Here is a 19,781-nt window from a genome sequence, read left to right on the forward strand (position 1 = left end):
TGTGCGTAGCAGAAACGTGTGAGGTTCCCGCTGACTGCGGCGGCTCCTGGCCCTCGTGGCACCGCGCCGATTGCCGCTGGTGCCATCCCAACGCAGTGCCTGGACCCCGACCCAGCTCCTTCCCCAGCCAGAGAGTGAAACCCAGGGCTGCGGAAGGCTGGGGCGGTGGGAAACGGGTGCAGGGAGGCAGGGGACCCCCCCCTCCCCAGGTGTCAGAGCTTCTGGATCCGGTCCTTGCTGCAGGGACAGGCTGGTGGCACCCAGAGCCACCCGCACCCCTTGCCCTGCCGAGCGCAGAGGGCTGGCAGGGGTCTGCACGGGGCCGGTGGCAGCAGAGGGGTTGTGCCAGGTAGAAGAGGACATCTGACTTATAGCTGGGGCTTGGAGTCCTGCAGGTCTCTGCCCGGGTCAGCACCCCGCGGGGCGACGGATAATTACCTGCTAATTAGCAGCACTGTCTCCCCAGGCAAAGCAGCAGCACCCCGCGTCACTGGCATGATCCCTGGGGGCCGGGAGCCACCCGCTGCCATACTTGGCACCCCAGGGTGCCCCACGCCAGGATGCTCTGCCTGCTACAAGCCACGACGGTGAAGGCTGCCTGGGTGGGAAGAGGGACCAACAGCCGGTACCTGTCCCCCCCGCCGGCAGAGCCGAACCGGAGGGGGAAGAGCGAGCCGAGCTCCTGCCAAGCCCCAAATCCACCATCCGCAAGTGGGAATGGAAACGGGGCCTCGTTACTGCTGGGAACGCGGGGGCTTCATCAGCCTGGCACCGACAGGCCCTGCGCATCCCGCAGATGAGGATGCTCCGCTGTGTCTAAAATAGCCACGGTTCCCGCCGCAGAGCGGGAAGGGAAGGGGAAAAAAAACTGGGCAGCATCTGCCCCGTGAGCATGGGAGAGGATGTGGCAGGAGCGCTGGCTGCTTCCCAGCCACCAAACCCAAACCCCTCGCAATTAAAAGCGGATGCGCGGTCTGAAACCTCCAGCAAGCCCCAGCCCTCGGAGGGAGCGTTCGGCGCCGGTGCGGCCGAGCTGCTCTGCCGCATCGGGATGGCTCAGTGCAGAGTGGAAGCATGGCTTGGAGACAGGCGGAGGAAAATGGGACTCCCTTGAACGTTAAAAATAAGAGGAGCAGTGGTCTTGCACCGGGATGTGTTGCCGGGGTTCCCGAACAGCCCCCTTCCCTGCTGCAGCCCCCTGCAGAAGAGACCCCATCACCTTTCTCTCACGCCAGGTTTTCTTGGGTTTGTGCTTTTTATTGCTTGAGTTTGGTACAAACGGAGCTCGGGGAGGGGAAGGACAAGGCAGCAGCCCTGGCTTCGATGCCCGTTTTGGGGCAGACAGAGCCGGCACTGGGGCTCCTCTTCCCGTACAGAGGCAAAACCCTTTCCAGGCTTGCGACGGGCAGCGCTTGTGCCCAAGCGGGGTTTCCATCGGCTCCTTCCCAAACCTGACAGTCGGGAGGAGCCTGGCGGAGAACTTCCCCCAGCCCAATTCCAGCGGCAGGACGGGGGATCTCAGGGGTGAGAAGGGGTCTGTGCGTTTGCTCTCGAACCCTGCTGCTCTTTGGGGTGATGGGATCCGTGTGGAATGGATGCAAATGGTGTTGCTTTGTCCTGTCCTGCCCCACGGAGCCAGGAGCAAAGGATGTGCGTGGTGGGAAGGTCCTCGTGCCCGTGGGCAGGCACCGTGGGGATGCCCGGCTCTCGGCAGCACCGTGCTGCCCGCCGGGGCCTGTCCAGCAGGCGAGTGGGGTCTGTGGGGTCCCGTCACGGCAGAGGGCTGTTCCCCCATCCAAGGCACCCTGCGGTTATGTGGGATGCTCTAAGGTGGGCTTGCGGATCCCAGTGGTGACCCACGAGCCCTGCAGATCCAGGCAGCTCTTTGCAGTCCCGGCTGGGAGATGCTGGTCCTCGGACCGTTTTCCTTCACGTGGAGGCCGTGAACTTCCTTCTTCCCCAGCCCTAGCTGGGAGATGGTGGTTCTCGGGAGCCCGGTGGAGGCTCCCTGTCCCTCCGCGGTGCATCCCTGTGGGTGTCTGGCTGCAGCGTGGTGGCTCATGTTTCCCCTGGGGTGCCCGGCAGGGCTGCAAAGCTGCTCTCCCCATTTTCCAGCAGCGGGGAGCCATCCCCGGGGGCTGCTGGTGGGGCCTCGGTGCCTTCCTCCTCCTCCTCCTCCTGCTTCTGGAGGATCTGCAGGCGTTCCTGCCGCGCCTCCATGAACTCCTGCGCCCCGTCGCCCACCAGCCGGACGGCATCCCCGACCTGGGGTGGCTGCCGGACGGGATTGTGGTCGTAGGAGAGGAGGCGGAGGGCAGAGAGGCAGGCCAGGTCGGGGAAGCGGGCGATGCGGTTGCGATCCAGGTCGAGGACGCGGAGGTGAGCCATGCGCAGCAGGGCCGGAGGGAATTCCTCGAAGCGATTCCCGTAAAGCCAAAGCCCCCGCAGGCCGGCCATGCGGGGCAGCCCGGCGGGCAGGCGGGCCAGGCGGTTGTCGCCCAGCTGGAGGCTGCGGAGGTCGGGCAGGCGCAGGAGGGCTCGGGGGAAGCGGGCGAGGAAGTTTCCCTCCAGCCAGAGGCAACGCAGGCTCTGCAGGCGGGCGAAGGCGGGCGGCAGCCCCTGCAGCCCGTTGCGGCCCAGGTAGAGGTGGGCCAGGCGGGGCAGGCGGCACAGGGCCTCGGGCACCTCCAGCAGCTCGTTACCGTCCAGGGCCAGGGTGCGGAGGTGCCGCAGGCTCCCCAGCTCCGCCGGCAGCTCCCTCAGCCCCGCACCGCTCAGGTAGAGCTTCCGCAGCCCCCGCTGTGCCCACAGGGCCGCCGGCACCCTCCCGTTCCGCACCTCCAGCCGCTGCTCGCCGCCCTCCGGGCCCTCGGCCGCCGCCAGCCGCGCTCCGCGCCCCGCCGAGCCGCCGCTCCCCATCCCCGCCGCCGCGCCGCCGTCGCCGCGGCAACGCGCCGCAGCCAATGGGAGCGCGGGGGCGGGGCCTGGGGGCGGGGGCGGGCCCCACTCCTCTCGCAGCACCTGGGCGGCGGCCCCGCCCACTGGGGGGTGCCACGCCCACGCTGGCCACGCCCACGCGCGCCCTGCCTGCGCGCTGCCCTTGCCCCTGCCCTCGCCCTGCCCTTGCCCCCAGCCCGGGCAGCACCGCCTTGCCCCCCCCCCAGCTCCCTGCCCGGCCAGGCCCTCCGGCAGCCCGGGGTCAGCATCGCCCCGGGGCGCTGAGATGGGGGGGGGGGGGGTGTCCCCTCTGCCATCGCCCGCGTCCCCTGGGACCCCCAGGGAGATGCTGCAGGGACCACCCCCCCCCCCCCGGCACAGCCACCCCTGCCCGGCGCCCTCCCACACCCCAGGGCCGGCGAAGGCTTGGATGGAGACCCCGAATGACCCCCCCCCCCCATGCCACGGCTGCCCACCCCGCAGGACAGGCTGGGGGTCTCCTCCCTCCTCCTCCTCCTCCTCCTGCCCACCCCAGCCAGCCCTGCCTGGGGTTTTGGGTTTTTTTTTTTTCTTCCCTGCTGCAAATCAGCTGTGTCATCCCAAAGCCAGGGCTGGAAAGCCGGGCTCGTACAGCCCTCCAGTGGCTGCTGGCCAGGCGGCACTCCTCCCCCCCGCCCCCGAATCCTCCTGCCAGCCTTTGGGGTGCAGGCAGCCCCGAAAATGAGGGTTGTGGGCAGCCACAGCCCCTCCGTGGGGACTCGGGGGGCCGGGGGTGACAATGGCATCGTGCCCAGGAAGACTGGTTTGGGTCTTTATTTCTCAAGGACTATGGGGGTCCCCAAAGAAGCCGGGGCTGGGACCCCCGGGGTGCAGCGGCACTACCTCGGGCTACCCCGGGGGTCTACGCTGGGGGGTGGCCGATGATGTCCCCCACCCGGTGAGGTGGTTGTTGGTGCTGAAGCCGCTGGGGCTGGATGCCCCCCACAGGTCTCGCCGTCCAGGTTGGGCCCTGCCAACACCAGGCTGGAAAACCCAGGAGAGACAGGGTGGTGAAGCTGGAGCCCCCCCGGGGCAACGAGCCCCCCATCCAGGGCCACCCCAAACTCACCTGGCGCTGTAGGGGACAGGGCCAGGTGGGGGGTCATGTACTGGCCGTGGCTAGTGGTGAACCCCGATGACTCCTGGGGGATGGAGGTGGGTTGGGTGCATGGTCCGATGGGGACGGGGCCATGCCTGCACCCACCTTCCTGCCAGCACCCTGCTGTCCCAGCCGGCTGGCCTGGCTCCCTCGGGGTGCCTGCAGCCCTCAGGAGACGAGTGGGATGGGGTGGCCCACCGCGGGCAAACCCTGCGTGGGGACAGCGGGTGGGGACGGGCAGCGGGATGGGGTCCTGCTCACCGCCATGCCCAGGCAGCCCGGCACATCCCGGCTGAACCCACTGCCTCTCGCGGAGCCTGCCGGCAGCGTCGGGAGCATCTCGCTGCCCTGCTGGAGGATGGAGATGGGGTGGCTGGGACACGCGTGTCCCCTGCCTGCACCCCCGTCCTGCCTGCACCCCGGTCCTGCCTGCCAGGGATCTCGCCTCGCCCCGCTTACGTGGCTGTGCACAGAGGGCAGGTAATCCACCGTGGTGAGGCTAACGCCGAGCTGCGGGAGAGAAATAGTGTCCCTTGGGGTGCAGAGCGGGTGGGGGACTGGGGAGGGACAGGGGACCCGGGGGGGCTGGGGCTCACGGGCTGGCCCGGCAGGGCTGGCAGGATGCCGTCGCGCCTCGGGGTGGCCCTGGTGAAGCCCGAGTGCTCCCTGGTGCCGATGGTCGTCTTCTGCAGGACATCTGTGGGGAGCAGACGGGGCAGGGAGGGAGCCCCCCCTGTCCCCAGCCCCTGCGCTCGGCCCTGCAGCCAGCCATGGCGCTACCTGGTGTCACGGTGTTGGATACAGCCTGTGGACCCTGCCTGTCCCCCTGCGTTTGGGGGTGGGCAGGGATGGGTGACGCAGGGCAGGGGGCCTCCACCACCCCCAAAACCTCCTGGGGTCAGAGCTGGCCTTGGGGCCACCAATACCACAAAACCCCCTAGAGTTGGAGTTGGCCCTGTGGCCACCGATACCCCAAAACCTCCTGGGGCCAGAGCTGGCTCTGGGGCCACCGATACCCTAAAACCTCCTGGGGATGGAGCTGGCCCTAGGGCCACCGATACCCCAAAACCTCCTGGGGACAGAGCTGGCCCCAGGACCACCAGCACCCCCAAAACCATACCTGGCTGGGCAGGACCGGCGCAGCAGCTTTCAGGGCCAAGCTCCCTGGATGCTCTGGGGAGGCCCTGGCGATGCCGCCTGTGCCAGGGACTCACCGCCCCGGTGCGGAGGCAGGAAAGGGAGGAGGACTCTTGGAGGTACCCGCTCCCCGACCGGCGGACGTGCCAGGGCAGGAGGCTCCGGCCATCGGGGAGCCAGAAGGGCTTGAAGTGCTCAGCAGTGGTGGACGTGGCGCTGTGCTGGCAGTGGCTGCGGCGGGAGGCCAGCGTGGCTGTGACGGAGTGGCCTCAAAACTTGCCCCCCATCCCCACCGCAGCAGGGCTACCTACCCTGCTGCTGCGCCGCGTGGGCAGAGCAGGCGGGAGATGGCCGAGCGGTTGTTGGACACGTAGCCGGTGCCGGTGTGGTGGCCGAGGCGGGGGCGGAACCGCGGCCGGCCTGGGTGAGAGCGGGAAGAGGGGGCTCAGCCCCGGGAACGAGCCCCCCCCCCACCCTTCGGGGAGGCCTTTGGGACCCCCTACCGTAGGCCACCGCATAGGTCGTGGCGTAGAAGTTCATGAGGTCGGCGCGTCCCCCGGTGAGTGCCTTTGCTGAGGGAGGGACGGTGGCCAGCCCCGCAGCAGGCGAGCCCTGCGGCAGGGACCGCAGCTTAGCACGGGGACAGACAAACGGACAGGCAGCCGCCGTGGTAGGGCTGTCCCAGAACAGCTCCTTGCCTGCCCTGAGGGACCGGAGGCAGGGGTGGGTGTGGAATGTCCCCGCGGAAGGGGACGTTGGGATGGGGACGCTGTCTCCTGGTAACCGGTAACCAGCGAGGTGAGGCACGGGGATCTCGGAGGGACTGTCACCGCTGCCCGGGGACCGCTGGCCCAGCTGGGACACCCCGCAGAGGGCACCGGGGAGCAGGGTGCCTCACTCCAACCTCCGGCGGAGGGGGGCAAACTCCCCTGGGTCCCCAGAAGAAGGGTTTCAAAGGGACAGGTAGGAGTTGGAGACAGCGGCGAGCCAGCAGGTGCCAGAGCGAGCTCGGATTGCCGCCACCGCCTTCCCCCAGCGCCCGCTCCCAACGCCGCCGAAGAGCAGGGCCCTGCGCTCGCAACGCAGCAAGATGGAGGCAATAGGAGAGGCAGGGCTAGCAGCCACGGCTTTACTCGTCATGCCCCGAGAGTCCAAGGGAGCCGCTGGCGGAGGAGGAGGGGAGTCACAGGGAGGGCAGCAGCATCAGTGTTTCCACAGGGCCCCATCAGCTCCAGGGGATGGGGAGGGAGAAGGCAGCCCCGCCGTCAGCGGGGCGGCTCAAAGAGGTACTCCAGGTCCGGCTGCCGCAGCCTCTGCTCCCTCTTCTTGTTCTTGGCAAACTCCCTCAGCATGGCCATCACGTCGTTCTCAAACTCGGACGGCGCGGGCTTCGCTTCTGCGGTAAAAACAGAAAGGGGCAGCAAGAGAACGGCTCCGTCCTGTCCCGAAGCACCCAGTACCATGCTCACCCCACCAAACCCAGCTCCCACGGCCCGGAGCGGTGACGGTGCCCTGGCGTCAGAGCGGGCAGGGCAACAGGCAGCTGCAGCGTACCTGTGGCCCAGTAGTAAATGTCCCAGTCGTTGCTGGGCTCGTTGATGAGCCGGTCATAGAGGTTCAGCTGCTGCTCGCTCATGCGGTTCAGGTTCTCCTTCGCAAAGAGGCTGGAGAGAGGATGTACGAGGATGAGCGTGAGTGGTTGGAGGAAGAGCCGGGCTGGCACGCTGCTCCCGACCACGGCTGGCGCCCAGTTCTCTACATGACGCCAGAAGACACGGAGGAGCTGGGTCCGAAGTGACCTGCCTCAAGCCCCAGCCTGCTCTCCGTTAACCGCTACTTCACTCCCGAAACCCAACTGGCCTTGCCTCCTGTGCATCCCAGAAATTACACACATCCTTCCCAAAGGATTTCGGCTCAGCCACCAGCTACGAGCTTCCTCCAGAGCTCTCACGTCTCTGGCTCTGCTCCATCCTGCCCGGCAGCAGTGCTGCTCACCGCATCCTACGCGAGCAAAGCTCTTGTGGTGATTTATTCAACAGCTCAGCCTTCTATCCTCTAAGCAACAACCCATCTCCTTAGGTTTTGGATAATGGCTGTGCGCTACCTCACCAAACTCTTTCTTGCAATGCTCGAGGCTCTTCCCTGTTCATTAAAAACCTCTTTAGGGAGCTGAGCTGCAGGGGACAAACTGTCAGGGCGCTGTGGGGAAGGACAGAGCCGCCTGGCTGCCCTGACAGCAGGGAGGTGGGCGAGCGGCAGAGGGTGGCTGAGAAGCCGGGAGGGAGGACGGGCACCCCGCGCCTCACCTGAGCAGGATGCAGTTCTCCAGCATCCCCCTTTTCCGGCTCTCGTAGAGCAGCCGGGCTCTCTTGGTTTCCAGTGGCTCGTCGGGACGCTCCTGCCAGGGGGGCAAGGGGATCTCCAGCACGTCCTTCCCCGAGTCCGTCGGGGAGTCCCCACGGTAGCCCCGCTGCAGGCTCACCGGCCTCAAAACGCGCCGGCACAGAGCCCGCCGGGGCAGGGAGCAGAGCTGGGAAAGGGATGCGGACAGTGTGGGGGACGTCAGGCCTGGCTGCTCCAGCGGGGATGGGGAGATCCCCACCATGCACACAGCCCCCCCCGACCCTCCTGGCCATGAACCCCCTCTCCCACACCACTCCCAGACCCTGCTACCCCCCCAGACCCCGTTTCCCCTAACCCCCTCCCCATAATCCCCCCCCAGACCGTGCTGCCCCCAATCCCATAGCCCCCCCCCCCGTGCCCTGTTGCCCCTAACCCCCCCATAATCCCCCCCAGACCCTGCTGGCCACGAAGGCCCCATCCCACACCGCCCCCAGACCCTGCTGCCCCCTCAGATCCCCCATCCCATAACTGCCCCCAGACCTTGCAGCCCCCAGTCCCCCCATCCCACCCCCAGACCCTGCTGCCCTGACCCCCCATCTCATGACCCCCCCCGCCCCCGACCCTGCTGCCCCAGGGTCTCTCCCTCGGTCCCCCGCCTCTCCCAGCCCCTCGGTTCCCCACAGGCTCCCTTTACTCCCGAACCCACCGCCCCCAGTCACCTCACCCTGGCGGCCGCCATAACGCGACGCTGCCCCTCTAGCCTCCGTCCGGGCCGCTCTGTGACAGCGGGCGGCCCAACTCTATGGCGCTGGGGAGAAGATTTAGGGAGAGATCGCCAAGCGGGGCGGGCCGGAAGGGGCGTGGCCCAAACCGGAAGGGGCGTGGCGCGACGGCGGTGGCGGTGGCGGTGAGCGCGGTTGGCGCGCGCGCTCGGGGCCTGCTGGCAGTAACGGGCCGGGGCCCGACCGGACTGGGGGGGGGACGGGGACCGGGACCCGGACCCGCCGCCCCCTCCCCTCGTCCACCCCCGGGCCCCGCCGCTCGGGAGGGGCGGGGCGGGCCGCGCCGGGCCGATATGGCGGTCTCGCCCCCGGTGCGACGGGCGGGGGGGAGGGTGTCGGTCTGGGGCGGTGGGCGGCGGCCGCGGCGCTGCCCCGGCGGGGGGGGGGGTCGGTGCCCCTGGGTTTGGGTTAAGGGGGGTCCGGGGGGGTTGTGGGCTCCGGGAGGGACGGGGCGGGGGGGTCAGGTTGTGGATGCCCCCTGAGGGGGGGTTGGTTGCCCCCCCTGAGGGGGGGGGTTGTTGCTCCCCTGAGGGGGGCTTTGTTGCCCCTTGAGGGAGGGTTGTTGCCCTCAGGGGTCGGTCAGGGCTGGGGGAAACGGGGCCACGTTGCCCCCAGGGGTGGCCCTCGGTGAGGGGGGGGGGTCCCAGTGGGATTGCCCCCCGGCGGGGGTCCCAGCCAGTGAGGGGGTGCCTGGGCTGGGGCTGTGGGCCACTCTGGGGGGGTGGCTAGTGGCCACAGTCCTGTAGGGGGAGGTGGGGGGGGCACGGGGGACAGGCACAGTGGCTCCCCAGCGCCTCGCTGACCCCCTTTTTCCCCCCTCACCCCACTACAGAGCACCTATCGTCTGCCTGCTTCGCCCCGGTCCCAGCCTGGGCTCCTGCTCCCGTCTCTGGAAATATGTCCGAGGGGGTGGATCTGATCGATATCTACGCCGACGAGGAGTTCAATCAGGTGAGCGGCACGTCCGGCCACGGGGTTGGGGGAGCAGAACCCCCTTTTCTGGGGGAGAGCACCATAAGCGGTGTCGGCTGTCGTTAGCGAGGCGACGGAGCGGTCGGCGTGGACGTGCTGCCGGCCGCTGCGTGTAGATTGAGCGGAGGTGGAGGATGCGACCAGCGTGGCCGGGTACAGCGCCGGAGAGTCCCTGCAGGGAACAGAGGGCTGGGACCGTTCCTAAATCCCTGCGGCTGCCATCTCAAGCAGCGAATAAAGGGTCTTTCCGTGGGTTTTAGCGGAGGTTCAACACGTGGATGGGTACAAAATGTTGAGGAGGGGGAGGCAGGGTTTGCACCAGAACGTTTTGCCAGGGCAGTGATGAGCGGGGATCGAAGGGGATAGTTGCAGCCTGGTTGGAGAAATGAGAAATCCAAACTGGAAGAGGCACTGGCAGGGAAATGCACGGTGAGGGGACTTAGAGCGCCAATCCGCCGGACCACCGAGGCCGGGAAGTTGTGACAGGGACTCGCTACGGTCGCAGAGGTGCCCGTGTGCCACCTCTCCCACCCCGGGGCTGTTTGGGACTCGCAGGAAGAAATGACAGAGAAAGGGGGGTGCGCAGATTTTAGAGCGTTCGGGGATCCGGGAGAGCGGGTGTGAACGCAGATGTTTGAAGATTCAAAACGGCCGTGGAAAGCCCGCGGAGGAAAGTTGGTCTGCGTTAGAGGGCAAGCTGCGCGAAGTGGAAACAAAACACGCGGAGGAAAAAATGGCTGTGAGCTCCCAGAGGGCTGGAGAGGAGCTGGGGGCGATAAACCCTTTGTTCGGAGGAGGCGGGAGGTTATCAGGTGAGAATACGCCGTGGGTTAGACCGTCAGGGAAGAGCGGAACCGGTGTGAACCGCCTCGGAGCCGAGGGGGCTGCGAGGGGCTTTCCGGCCGCCTGGGAAGAAGCAGGAGTTCTCCGCTGAGAGCCTTGGAGAAGGGCAGGGTCCAAGCTGGGTCTGATATTGCCAAAATAACGGGAGCTTTGTTGGAAAGGTGAGTCGCAAAGCACACATCTGTGCTGCTTGTTAGAGCCGGGCAGCGCTGCCGGGACACCCTCCGACTTTGAAATACCGCTTCCTGCATCCTTCCTGAAAAAATCCCGGAATAAACCTGATTCCCCGTGTATTAAACAACGCTGGGACCGAACGGAACTGCTCTGGCTTAGGAATGGCCTCAATTTGTACGTTTTTAAGCAATTCACTTTTAACAGAATCTGGGAAATAGGCGTACCTGGACTGAGGAGCGGAAGGGAGAGCTGGATAGCTGCGGGAATAAGGATGGAAGGCGCGGATTAAGAAAATGCATGGAGGTCTCTGGGCTGGAGTTTAGAAGTGCACAGAATAACCAGGAAACTTCATTTATGGCAATTACGCTGAACGCCGAAGGGAAGCAGCGAAAGCGGACGTGGTAGCTACTGCTCGGAGAAGAACTGCGACGTTGGCGGGTGCGCGTTGGGAAGCCTGTAACGTCTCGGAGGACAACCGATGAACAACAAACAGGTGGGAGGACTTAACAGGAAAACTCTGCCACCGCTTCACGGGCACTCTGCGGAGACGGTCCGGCGCTGCCTGTCCTGCCTGTGCCTGCAGGTGGGCTTTCCCGTGAAGGCTCGGTCCCCGGGAGGCCTGGAGCAGGAAGGGTGACAAAAGCGGTGGCTTGAGTTGACGTGGGAAAGTCTGCTGGGGAGCCGAGAGGGTCTCTGCTGGGTCAGGTCTGTTCTCGGGCGAGTTTCGGGGATTTGGGGGAGTGAAGAAGTTGAGCAGCGTTGAGAGGAGGATGGAGCAAGCCTGGCTGCACAGCGGGAAACAGCGTGGAATGATTTAACTGGAGGGTTTGGGGGACAGGACACAAAAGATCTTTGACACGGCCAAGTAGATGGAGGCTTCTTAAAGCTGCAAGTGATTATCAAGGCTGCCAACTCCAGCATCTCACTCGCCTCGGGCTGTGCGGCAGCAGGAGGAAACCCGGAGTTAATCTGTGCACGATGCCGCGCGTGGGATCAACGTGCGGTGGGCAGGTGCCCCGGCTGCCCCGTGGTCCTTGTGGCACACCAGGGACGCCAGCAGGGTTCCAAATCCCGCCGCACACGTGGTAATTACTGTCATTACCGCCGACGGTGCCCGGCTTCATCCCCGCGCACCTCGCAAGGCATCGTGCGCGGGTTCAGAGCGCGTTTGCCGTGTCAGGGTTTGAATGGCGGTGAAGGTGTTAGCTGGCGGGTGACGCAAGAAGCGTCGCGCTACCGCGCGTTTTGAGCGACAGTCTGCAAATCCAGTGCGACGGCAAGGGCGGAGAGCAGCGGAGGGGACTGTGAGCGCTTGGGCTGTGAGTACTTCAGCACCATCTCCCCATCAGGCTGTTAGGTTTTAAAGGAGAGCGTCAAAAATGGAACAGACCCAGAGGATCTCTAAAAATTCCCAAGCTGAAGCATCCCCTAAGTAGCATAACTGAGGGCGTCGGAGTGATTTCTCCTCTAGCCCCCTATTTTTGTTCTCGACTTTCTGAAACTTTCGGGCAGAAATCTTCCAGCCTTGGGCCGTGTCCAAAGGCGCGTGGTGGGGGTAGGAGTGTGGGAGGCGGATTAAACAAACAGTTGAGCTGTTTTGAGAATGAGTACAAAAATACTGCTCCCTGTTGAAATTCTTGTAACCTTTTTATCAGCTCTGCAGCTGAAATAGCCGGATGCAAAAGTTACAACTTGCTTTAGAAATGGACATTGCTGTCAAGAAGAGGGAAAATGGTTTGATTTTTATGTTTCCGTGACCCTTTGAAAGCCGTGTGCTGAGCACCCTTCCCCGTCTCTCCCCTGAGCTCACAAAAGGCTGTGTTGTATGCGTGCGGTTCCCTGACCGTCGCGGCGTAGGGGATTTAACCACCTCATGCTGTCTCTGGCAAAAGATGTTGTCCCAACTGCCTTTGAAGTCCTGGAATTAAAAATTTGGAAGCAGAGCCTCTTTTTTGTGCTGCACGGGACCTATGCGTTGCTCCCGTGGGACAGATACCAACGTAGTAATTTGTAGGATAAACGATGCTCGGCGCACGCTGAATCCGGGTGAGCAATTAGTCTGAAGATCCGTAGTAAACACAGCACTCGCTGTACACTCCAAATTAAATATAGCCTGGAACAGAGTGGGAATTGGAAGGCAGATCTAGGACACTTGAGTTCGCAGCTCAGAAGCTTCCTCGGCGGCTGGTTCGCGCCGTGAAAGGCTGCGCTGCCGAGGGGAGGGGAGACCGTGCGTGCATCTGTGTGTGCAGACGGCGTGCGTAGCTCCTACCCTGAGGAGGGTTCTGCTGGCCCGAGGACGAGCGAGCTTGCGGTGGCATATCCGAGGCGAGCAGGGTTGTGTCCGCAGGCTGGGCTTGTCGGGAAGCGCGTGCCTGCCAAGGAGCGAGAGGCTCATCCGTCGAGGGCGTTTGGTTTTCCACCGCTGAACCCTTGCCCTTGCGCGCTTACGAAAGGTAAGCTTCTTCCTGGTAGCCTCCCAGAGCAGCAAGTTGGGTCTTGCCCCGTTGCTCGGGACGGCTGACACCCTAGTGAGGCAGTCCACTTGCACGGGGCGTGTGCTGGAGCTCGGCGGAGGAGCGAACGGCAAAGCGAAAGGCTTGTAGCTGAAGTTGGGGGGAGGAAAATCAAGCCAGCGCAGGTCGCCGGTGGAGTAAAGCCTCGTGGTTCTGCTTCCTGGAGCATTCCTCCCTTCTCCACCTCCTCACGTGTAAAAAATGCTCCAGGGTTATGTCAAGCATGGCAAAGCAGAGCCCGTCGCCCCATCTTCGGGGCACCGATGATCCTCATTGCTGGGGAAAGGAGGTGTTGATCCCGTTGCTGTGAAGCTTGTGTTAATGCTTGGCCGGTCGGAGAGCTGGGCAGCTGGACTGGAGACGTGCAAGAGGGATTTATTTCCACGTTATGCAGGAGGAAGAGCAGACGCTGCGGTGGATTGCACGAGCGAGGGGTTGTCGTAAGCGCGGGGCACAGCGTGTTTTTACAAGGCGGTGGAGTAGTGGGGAAGAGCAGGACGGTGCTGAGAGGGGTCTGCTGGGCTGGGGGGGAAGCGCGGGGAGTTGTCCTTGCAAAAATGAAGTGCTGAAAGAGGTCACGCCACGGTGGCGTGCCACTGAGGGGAAGGGACAGGGCTCCGGGCAAGAGGAGCTGGCTCATGAGAGGTAACAGACACCGGATCTGTTTGCCGTAGCTTCATTCGTGGCAGCGATTCACCACCTTCTAGCTGCGAACAGACCCAAGGCGAGCGGTTTGGGTGCTAAACCTTTGGACTCGGCTTGTGCTGCATCAAAAGAGATTGCGTGCACCGGCTGCCGGTGAACTGGGATGACTGGTTTGCGACCTGTGAAGGAGGTTTCCTAACCTCCAGCGTCGTTCATCCGCAGCCCCCGGCACGGCAGGGCACTGTGAGATGACTTTTAAGCATCTCCTGTGGTGGCTGGTGTTTGGCTTCCGCTGGATGGTCAGTGCTGGGGGGTGTTGGAGGACTCCAGCAGAACGGGGTAGTCCTCCAGAACCCCGTTTAGGCTCTTAACAGATCCCTTTCTGAGCTGCAGTTTCACCCCGGGGGTCTCCCCTCTGCGGTGGTACTCACAGTGTCTCCCCTCGCAGGACTCTGAGTTCAGTAATGCTGATCAGATGGATCTGTACGACGACGTGTTAGCAGCCAGCTCGCAGCCCCCCGAAAGCCGCACCAGCAGTTCGGAGCCACCCCCGGAGATCCGCCAGGAGCCGTCCCCCAAGCCCAACAGCAAATCTCCCGCCATCCTGTACACGTACAGCGGGCTGCGCAACAAGAGAGCCGCCGTCTACGTGGGCAGCTTCTCCTGGGTGAGTGGAATTGCTGCGCTTGCCTGCCCAGGGGGTCTCCAGAGCGCCTGCGTGGGTAGTTCGGGTCTCCTGTGGTGTGTATGCAGGTGGGGGTCCTCCAGAGGGGCTGCGGGGCTCTTTGGGGGTGCTGTTCCTCCTCAAGCCACGCTGACCCAGTGTCCCAAGCCGGGTCGTCAGCTGGGCTTGACCTTGTGATCCTCAGGGAAAAGGGTTTCGTAGCCTTGAGGGGCTTCAGATCCAGTCTGGGGCGAGTGACCGGTGGCTGTAGTGCCTCCCTCACACCGGCCGCTGCCCCCGCCTGGCTCTGCCTTCCTGGGGGCTGCACAGGCGAGTCCCCTTCTCCTGTTGACAGATACGGGGACGGTTCTGGGAAGGCTCTGTCTTCTCCAGAGAACAGAGAGACCCCTGGTAGCCATGCCCAGGGCTTGTTTCAGACTGGAGGTTGATTTTAAACTCCCTGTAGGGGCTCTGAGGGTGTCTGCACTCAAGTGCCATGCCCCAGCCCCCTGAGCCTGGGTTAGCTGGGGGGCACCGGGGCCTGCGAAGGGCTGCGGGAGCTGACACCGGCCTCTCCCCTCTTCCCCCCAGTGGACGACTGACCAGCAGCTGATCCAGACCATCCGCTCGGTTGGCGTCTACGACGTAGTAGAGCTGAAATTCGCAGAGAACCGAGCCAATGGCCAGTCGAAAGGGTGAGAGCCGAGGGGAAATGGGGGAGCCAGGCCCTGGCGGCCACGTCCTCTGTGTTGGGGGGAGCGAGGGGGCAGCCGGTGCTATTCCTGCTGGCACAGGTGATGCACAGCCCGCCTGGAGCCGGGACGGTAAAGTGGAGACTCCCAAACAGTGTGGGAAAGGGATGGGGGCAGTCGTATAACACCAGGCCGGGTTCAGCTGCCAGGGGAGGCCGCGGGAGGTGGTGCTGGGTGGTCTCTGCCAGCGAGGACGGATGGAGCCCCGGGGGGTTTGGCAGGGGGTCCCTGTCCCCTACCAGGGGGTGAATTGCTCGGGGCTGGCTGACCGCCGGGCTTTCCCGCAGGTACGCAGAGGTGGTGGTCGCCTCTGAGAACTCGGTCCACAAACTCCTGGAGCTCCTGCCCGGCAAAATCCTCAATGGGGACAAGGTGGAGGTGAGGCTGGCAACCCGGCAGAACCTGTCACAGTTCGAGGCGCAGGCTCGCAAACGTGAGTGAGGCAAAGGCACGGCGAGGGTGGGGGGGCCTCCGTGCTGCGCGCTGGGCCCCGCAGATCCCCAGCAGAGCTGTCAGGCCAAACCCACCGAGACCTCGGGGTGGGGGGACACTGCCAGGAGACTCTGGGGGTTGTTTCCTGTTGCTGCTGAGTCTGAGTAGATCCTGACCCGAGTCTTTATGATCCCCTTTTAGGTGCTCACACACTGCGAAGATCCCTCGTAGCCTCCTCCTCCTCCTCTCCAAACTGAATGGGCTTAAGCTCTTCAGCCTATCAACATAGCTAAGACCCTCCATATCTATTAGTAGCTCTTCTCTGGATCTCCTCCAGAATTTGTCCATCCCTGCGGAGGTAAGGTGCCCAACACTGGACGCAGTATTCCAGCTGGGGCCTGGCCGTGGGCTTTCTACAATGGCAATAGGTGGTCCTCGCCTCACTCCGCAGCGATGTGACGCCCCAGCCCCGTGCCGGGGGGCTCTGCGGAGCCGCAGGGACGGTCTTGGCAGGAGCGTGTCCGAGGAGGTCTTGGCCAGCTGTGGCCATTGTAGATCCCGTGGCTCGTTTCACACAAGGAAAGCCCTTCTTTCGAAGCGCCCTGGCCGAGTTGCAGTGGGGTAGCTGTGACCTTTGCACCCTCCCTTCAGCTCCAGTGCCCGCCGTCGTCGGCTGCTTGGCAGCGCCACGCGCTGTCAGACCGCGTCCCGACCTGCCCTCGCATTTCGGTGGAGCAGGGCGTGTTCCCTTCTCTCACCCCTTGCTTCGCCGGGCACAGGGAGCCTGAGTTTCGGCCTCTTCCCAGGGGCCTTGCCACCGGCACGGCTAAGCTCGCGTGAACCCTCGCTGCCGGCGCCCAAACAGCGCTCTGCTTGACGGCCGTCAGAGCGGCGAGGCCTGGCGGGGAGCCGTGGCTCCCCCGAGGGGCTTGGGCAGAGGTAGCGTCGTCCGTCGTACCTCTCCTGTTTCATCCTCGAAGCCTCTTTGGACGCAGCAGGGGTTCCTGTCCATCTCTTTGAGGGCAGACAGGCACTGAGTTTTCCTTCCTCCAGCACCTCCGTCGCTGTCGGCACTTGGGTTCTGTCCCCTCGTGTTCCTCCATGCTCGGGACTTGCTGAGCGCGTGTGCGGATCGTAGGCTCTCTGGGTTGTTTGAACGTCTTTGGGGTCTCGGGACCCAGCGACCTCCCTGCTGGGGACCTCTCGCCATTTCTCGTGGCTTTTCGCTTCTGTCCCTGTAACCTGCTTGCTCGGCAGCTTCCGCAGAGCCACGCTGGCCGAGAGCGAGCGTCCCCTGGGGCGCCGTGCGGGCAGCCAGGGTCTTGCTGGAGAGCTGGTACCCTCTTCGAGGCACATGGAAACGGAGGCTACGTTTGGCTGGCTGGATCTTTCTCTGGGCACCTCGAGCTCTCCCGAGGCCGGACCTCACGGGGCTGCGGGAGAGGATGGTCCTTATGCTGGTCATTGCGGGTGGGGAGGAAGAGGAGGAGGAGGAGGAGGAGGTCTCCGAGACCTGAAGGCCCTCCGGCGGCGACTCATGGCTCTTTCCTATACCGCTTGCAGGTGTGCCACCGAGGGCCCACTCCCGAGACTCCGTGGATTCGGTGGACGGCCGTGCCACGCCGACAGAGAACGCCTTGCCGCCTGCCCGCGTGGAGAAACCCCCTTCTGTCCTGCCTTTTTTCAACCGCCCCCCCGCTGCCCTGCCCCTCATGGGGCTGCCTCCGCCGCCCATGCCGCCCCCGCCGCCCCTCTCCTCCGGCTTTGGCGTCCCCCCGCCTCCGCCCGGCATCCACTACCAGCATCTCATGCCCCCGCCGCCTCGACTGCCCCCTCACCTGGCCGTGCCGCCCCCGGGGGCTGTCCCCCCTGCCCTGCACCTCAATCCCGCCTTCTTCCCCCCACCCAACGCGGCCCTGGGTCCTCCACCGGACACCTACGGCAAGGCCATGGCCCCCTACAACCACAGCAGGTGAGGCGGGGCGGAGGCGGGGGGGCCGCGTGCTGCCAAATTTGGGGAGGGGGCTACGCTCACCCCCCCGCCTGTGTCTGCTGTGCAGCCGGGAGCTCGGGCCGCCACCTCCCCCCGTGAGCGAAGTGGAGTTTGAGGAGATCATGAACAGGAACCGGGCGATCTCCAGCAGCGCCATTTCCAAGGCAGTGTCCGGCGCCAGCGCAGGTAACGGCGACGGCGTCCCCGCGTCCTCCCCCAACCCCATCCCGCGGCGGGTCCGCATCCCTCAGCCCTGCTCCGCTCCCCCCAGGCGATTACAGCGACGCCATCGAGACCCTCCTCACGGCCATCGCCGTCATCAAGCAGTCCCGCGTCGCCAACGACGAGCGGTGCCGCGTCCTCCTCTCCTCCCTCAAAGACTGTCTGCACGGCATCGAAGCCAAGTCCTACAGCACCGGCGCCAGCAGCAGCTCCTCCAGGTACCGACGGCGCTGGGGGTGGCTCCGTTGCACCCCGTTTCGGGGCTTTGCTCACTGACTCTGTCCCCAGCCCGGCAAGATCATCCCCGGAGGTGACCGAAAGCTTTTTGGTTTTTTTTTCCCCCCCTTTCCAGGAAAAGACACCGATCTCGGGAGCGCTCTCCCAGCCGGTCCCGCGAAAGCAGCCGGCGACACCGGGATCTCCTTCACAGCGAGGATCGGCACGAGGACTATTTCCAAGAGCGAAACCGGGAGCACGAGCGACATCGGGACAGGGACAGAGAGAGGGACCGGCACCACTGAGGCAGGTGAGCCAGTGCCGGGGCGCTGCCGTGCCGCGGTGCGGGGTCTCGGGGGGGATCTCCCTCGAGGAGCGAGGGCCGAGGTGGTGGGAAGGGTGCTTGGCGCTGCTCTGACCGCTCCTCTTGTCTCTCCCCCGCAGGAGTTTTGGCAGTAAGTGGTTTTTAATGGACTCGTATCTCCTCACCTCGACCAGGACTACGTGACCGAGGCCGCTCCACCCCCACCGCCCCTTCCCCGCCACCCCCAGCTCTCTCCGGGCGCCCGAGGAAAGCCGTGCCGCGCCCCGGCGGGACTCCCACCCACACCTCGTGGCCTTGGGGCCTGCGCCCTTGCCTGCGCTCACCGCTACTGCTGCCTCCCAGGGAGAGGCGGGAAACGCCTGTGCCCGGGCCACCCTGCTCCGCTCCGTGGACACTCGGACCCAAAGAGAAATGGTGCTTTTTTTTGTTGTTGTTCCATGGAGGGAGGTTTGTGAGCCCTTTCCTCTCCCAGGGTGGCTGGAAGGGACGGATCCCTCCCCGTGCCGTGCAGCGCAGGGACTTGGAGGCGCACGGCTCCCGACCCCGCGCCTGGGTTTGCCAGAAGCGGTACGGGGCCTTCTGCCACGTACCATCCTCTCGCCTCGTCTGGGGACACTCCTGTCCCCAGCGCAGGATGCTGCGCCACGCTCCTTTCCCGGTTCCGACGGGGGAAACGTCTCCGATCCCCTCCACGCACCCGCTCTCCCCTCGCCTTCTCCGTTCTGGGGAGAGGGGGGGCCGGAGCTGGGCCGGGGGGGGTCACCCCCTCCCTCCACCCCGACGTTCCCCACCGGCTCGCCGCAACGGCGTCGCCACCTCCGCGCTCGTCTCCCCAGCTGCCGAGCGCCGGCGGAGCCCTGCGCGGAGCCGGCTTCTCCCGCGGCGCCTTCCTTGTTTTAGAGGAAGCGGAGGAGGCAGAGCGCAGCAGGGCAGGCTGCGACCCCCCCAGTCCGGCTGCCTTCGGGGGGCCGCCTGTCCCCCGTGGGTGCTCCCCCTCTCCCACCCGCGTCCCCCGGCCGCCCTAACAAGCGGTGCGGCGGTTCCGTGCGCGGTAGCGGCTCGGCTGTATCGCGGGGTGGTGGGAACACGGCGGGGGGCAGCCAGGCAGGAGCCCCCCCAACCCCGCACCCCTCGGGGTCCCTCCGGCGGAAGAGGGAGAGCCCAGGAGGCTTGGGGTGAGCTGAGGAGACACGAGGTGACTTCCAGGGCGGGTGCCAGCGGGGCGGCATCGCCCTCTGAACTGTTGCTGGACAGGAGAAATCCGGCCCCAGAGGGGTTTTTTTAGGTTGAAATGACACAAACAAACAAACAAACAAACACCCATCTTGTAAAGTACCACAAGGCGCCGGCTCAGCGGGTGAGTGCCGGGGGGAGCGCTCGGTGGGAGAGTTCTGTTTTTTTACTTAACGACACAAATTTTTAGTTTCTTTCCAAATAGTGGGGAAAAAAAAGTGCAGAGCAAACCCCTATTAACCACCCAGCGAGGCGCTGCCCCTCCTGCTCGCAGTGACTAGATTTGTTTGTCTTTCTGATAGGTTGGAAATTGTGTAATAAACTTGATGACGTTGTCAATCTTTTATACGGCGCTGTAGGGCTTTTCTGTCGCGGTTCTTCCCTACAACGGTCTTTTAGGTAACGGGTGGGAGTGTTTTAGGGTTGCTGTGTGGAAAAGCGGCGCTTGGGGACTGCC

General features: G+C 64.8%; 3 protein-coding genes across 7 annotated transcripts; 1 reads left to right on the forward strand and 2 right to left on the reverse strand.

Annotated features, from left to right (window-relative positions):
* Positions 1–1,215: 1,215 nt before the first annotated feature.
* LRRC10B (leucine rich repeat containing 10B) lies at positions 1,216–3,084 on the reverse strand. Its single transcript, XM_087741179.1, has one exon. It carries the CDS (start codon positions 2,917–2,919, stop codon positions 2,059–2,061), a length of 861 nt encoding a protein of 286 aa, XP_087597305.1. The 5' UTR covers positions 2,920–3,084; the 3' UTR covers positions 1,216–2,058.
* Positions 3,085–6,327: 3,243 nt separating this feature from the next.
* Positions 6,328–8,420, reverse strand: SDHAF2 (succinate dehydrogenase complex assembly factor 2). The gene is made up of 4 exons (XM_087741397.1): positions 8,280–8,420; positions 7,519–7,742; positions 6,767–6,876; positions 6,328–6,608 (listed from the first exon to the last, which is right to left on the reverse strand). Exons 1-4 carry the CDS (start codon positions 8,292–8,294, stop codon positions 6,478–6,480), a joined length of 480 nt encoding a protein of 159 aa, XP_087597523.1. The 5' UTR covers positions 8,295–8,420; the 3' UTR covers positions 6,328–6,477.
* A 4-nt stretch (positions 8,421–8,424) lies between these two features.
* On the forward strand, positions 8,425–19,670 carry CPSF7 (cleavage and polyadenylation specific factor 7). 5 transcript variants are annotated; one of them, XM_087741030.1, is made up of 10 exons: positions 8,425–8,462; positions 9,170–9,288; positions 13,936–14,154; positions 14,743–14,846; positions 15,191–15,336; positions 16,899–17,307; positions 17,396–17,514; positions 17,600–17,768; positions 17,903–18,076; positions 18,211–19,670. In XM_087741030.1, the coding sequence occupies exons 2-9, from the start codon at positions 9,235–9,237 to the stop codon at positions 18,069–18,071; spliced, it is 1,389 nt and encodes a 462-aa protein (XP_087597156.1). In that variant the 5' UTR covers positions 8,425–8,462; positions 9,170–9,234; the 3' UTR covers positions 18,072–18,076; positions 18,211–19,670. The 5 variants fall into 5 exon arrangements, with proteins under 5 accessions (XP_087597156.1, XP_087597157.1, XP_087597160.1 ...); XM_087741031.1 differs by having other exon boundaries at positions 8,428–8,501; XM_087741034.1 differs by lacking the exon at positions 8,425–8,462 and adding an exon at positions 8,508–8,648.
* Positions 19,671–19,781: the final 111 nt, after the last annotated feature.

Source organism: Nipponia nippon, unplaced genomic scaffold (assembly GCF_047370975.1).
Source record: "Nipponia nippon isolate SJK-2023a ecotype South Korea unplaced genomic scaffold, ASM4737097v1 scaffold_10, whole genome shotgun sequence".
Taxonomy (NCBI): Eukaryota; Metazoa; Chordata; class Aves; order Pelecaniformes; family Threskiornithidae; genus Nipponia; species Nipponia nippon.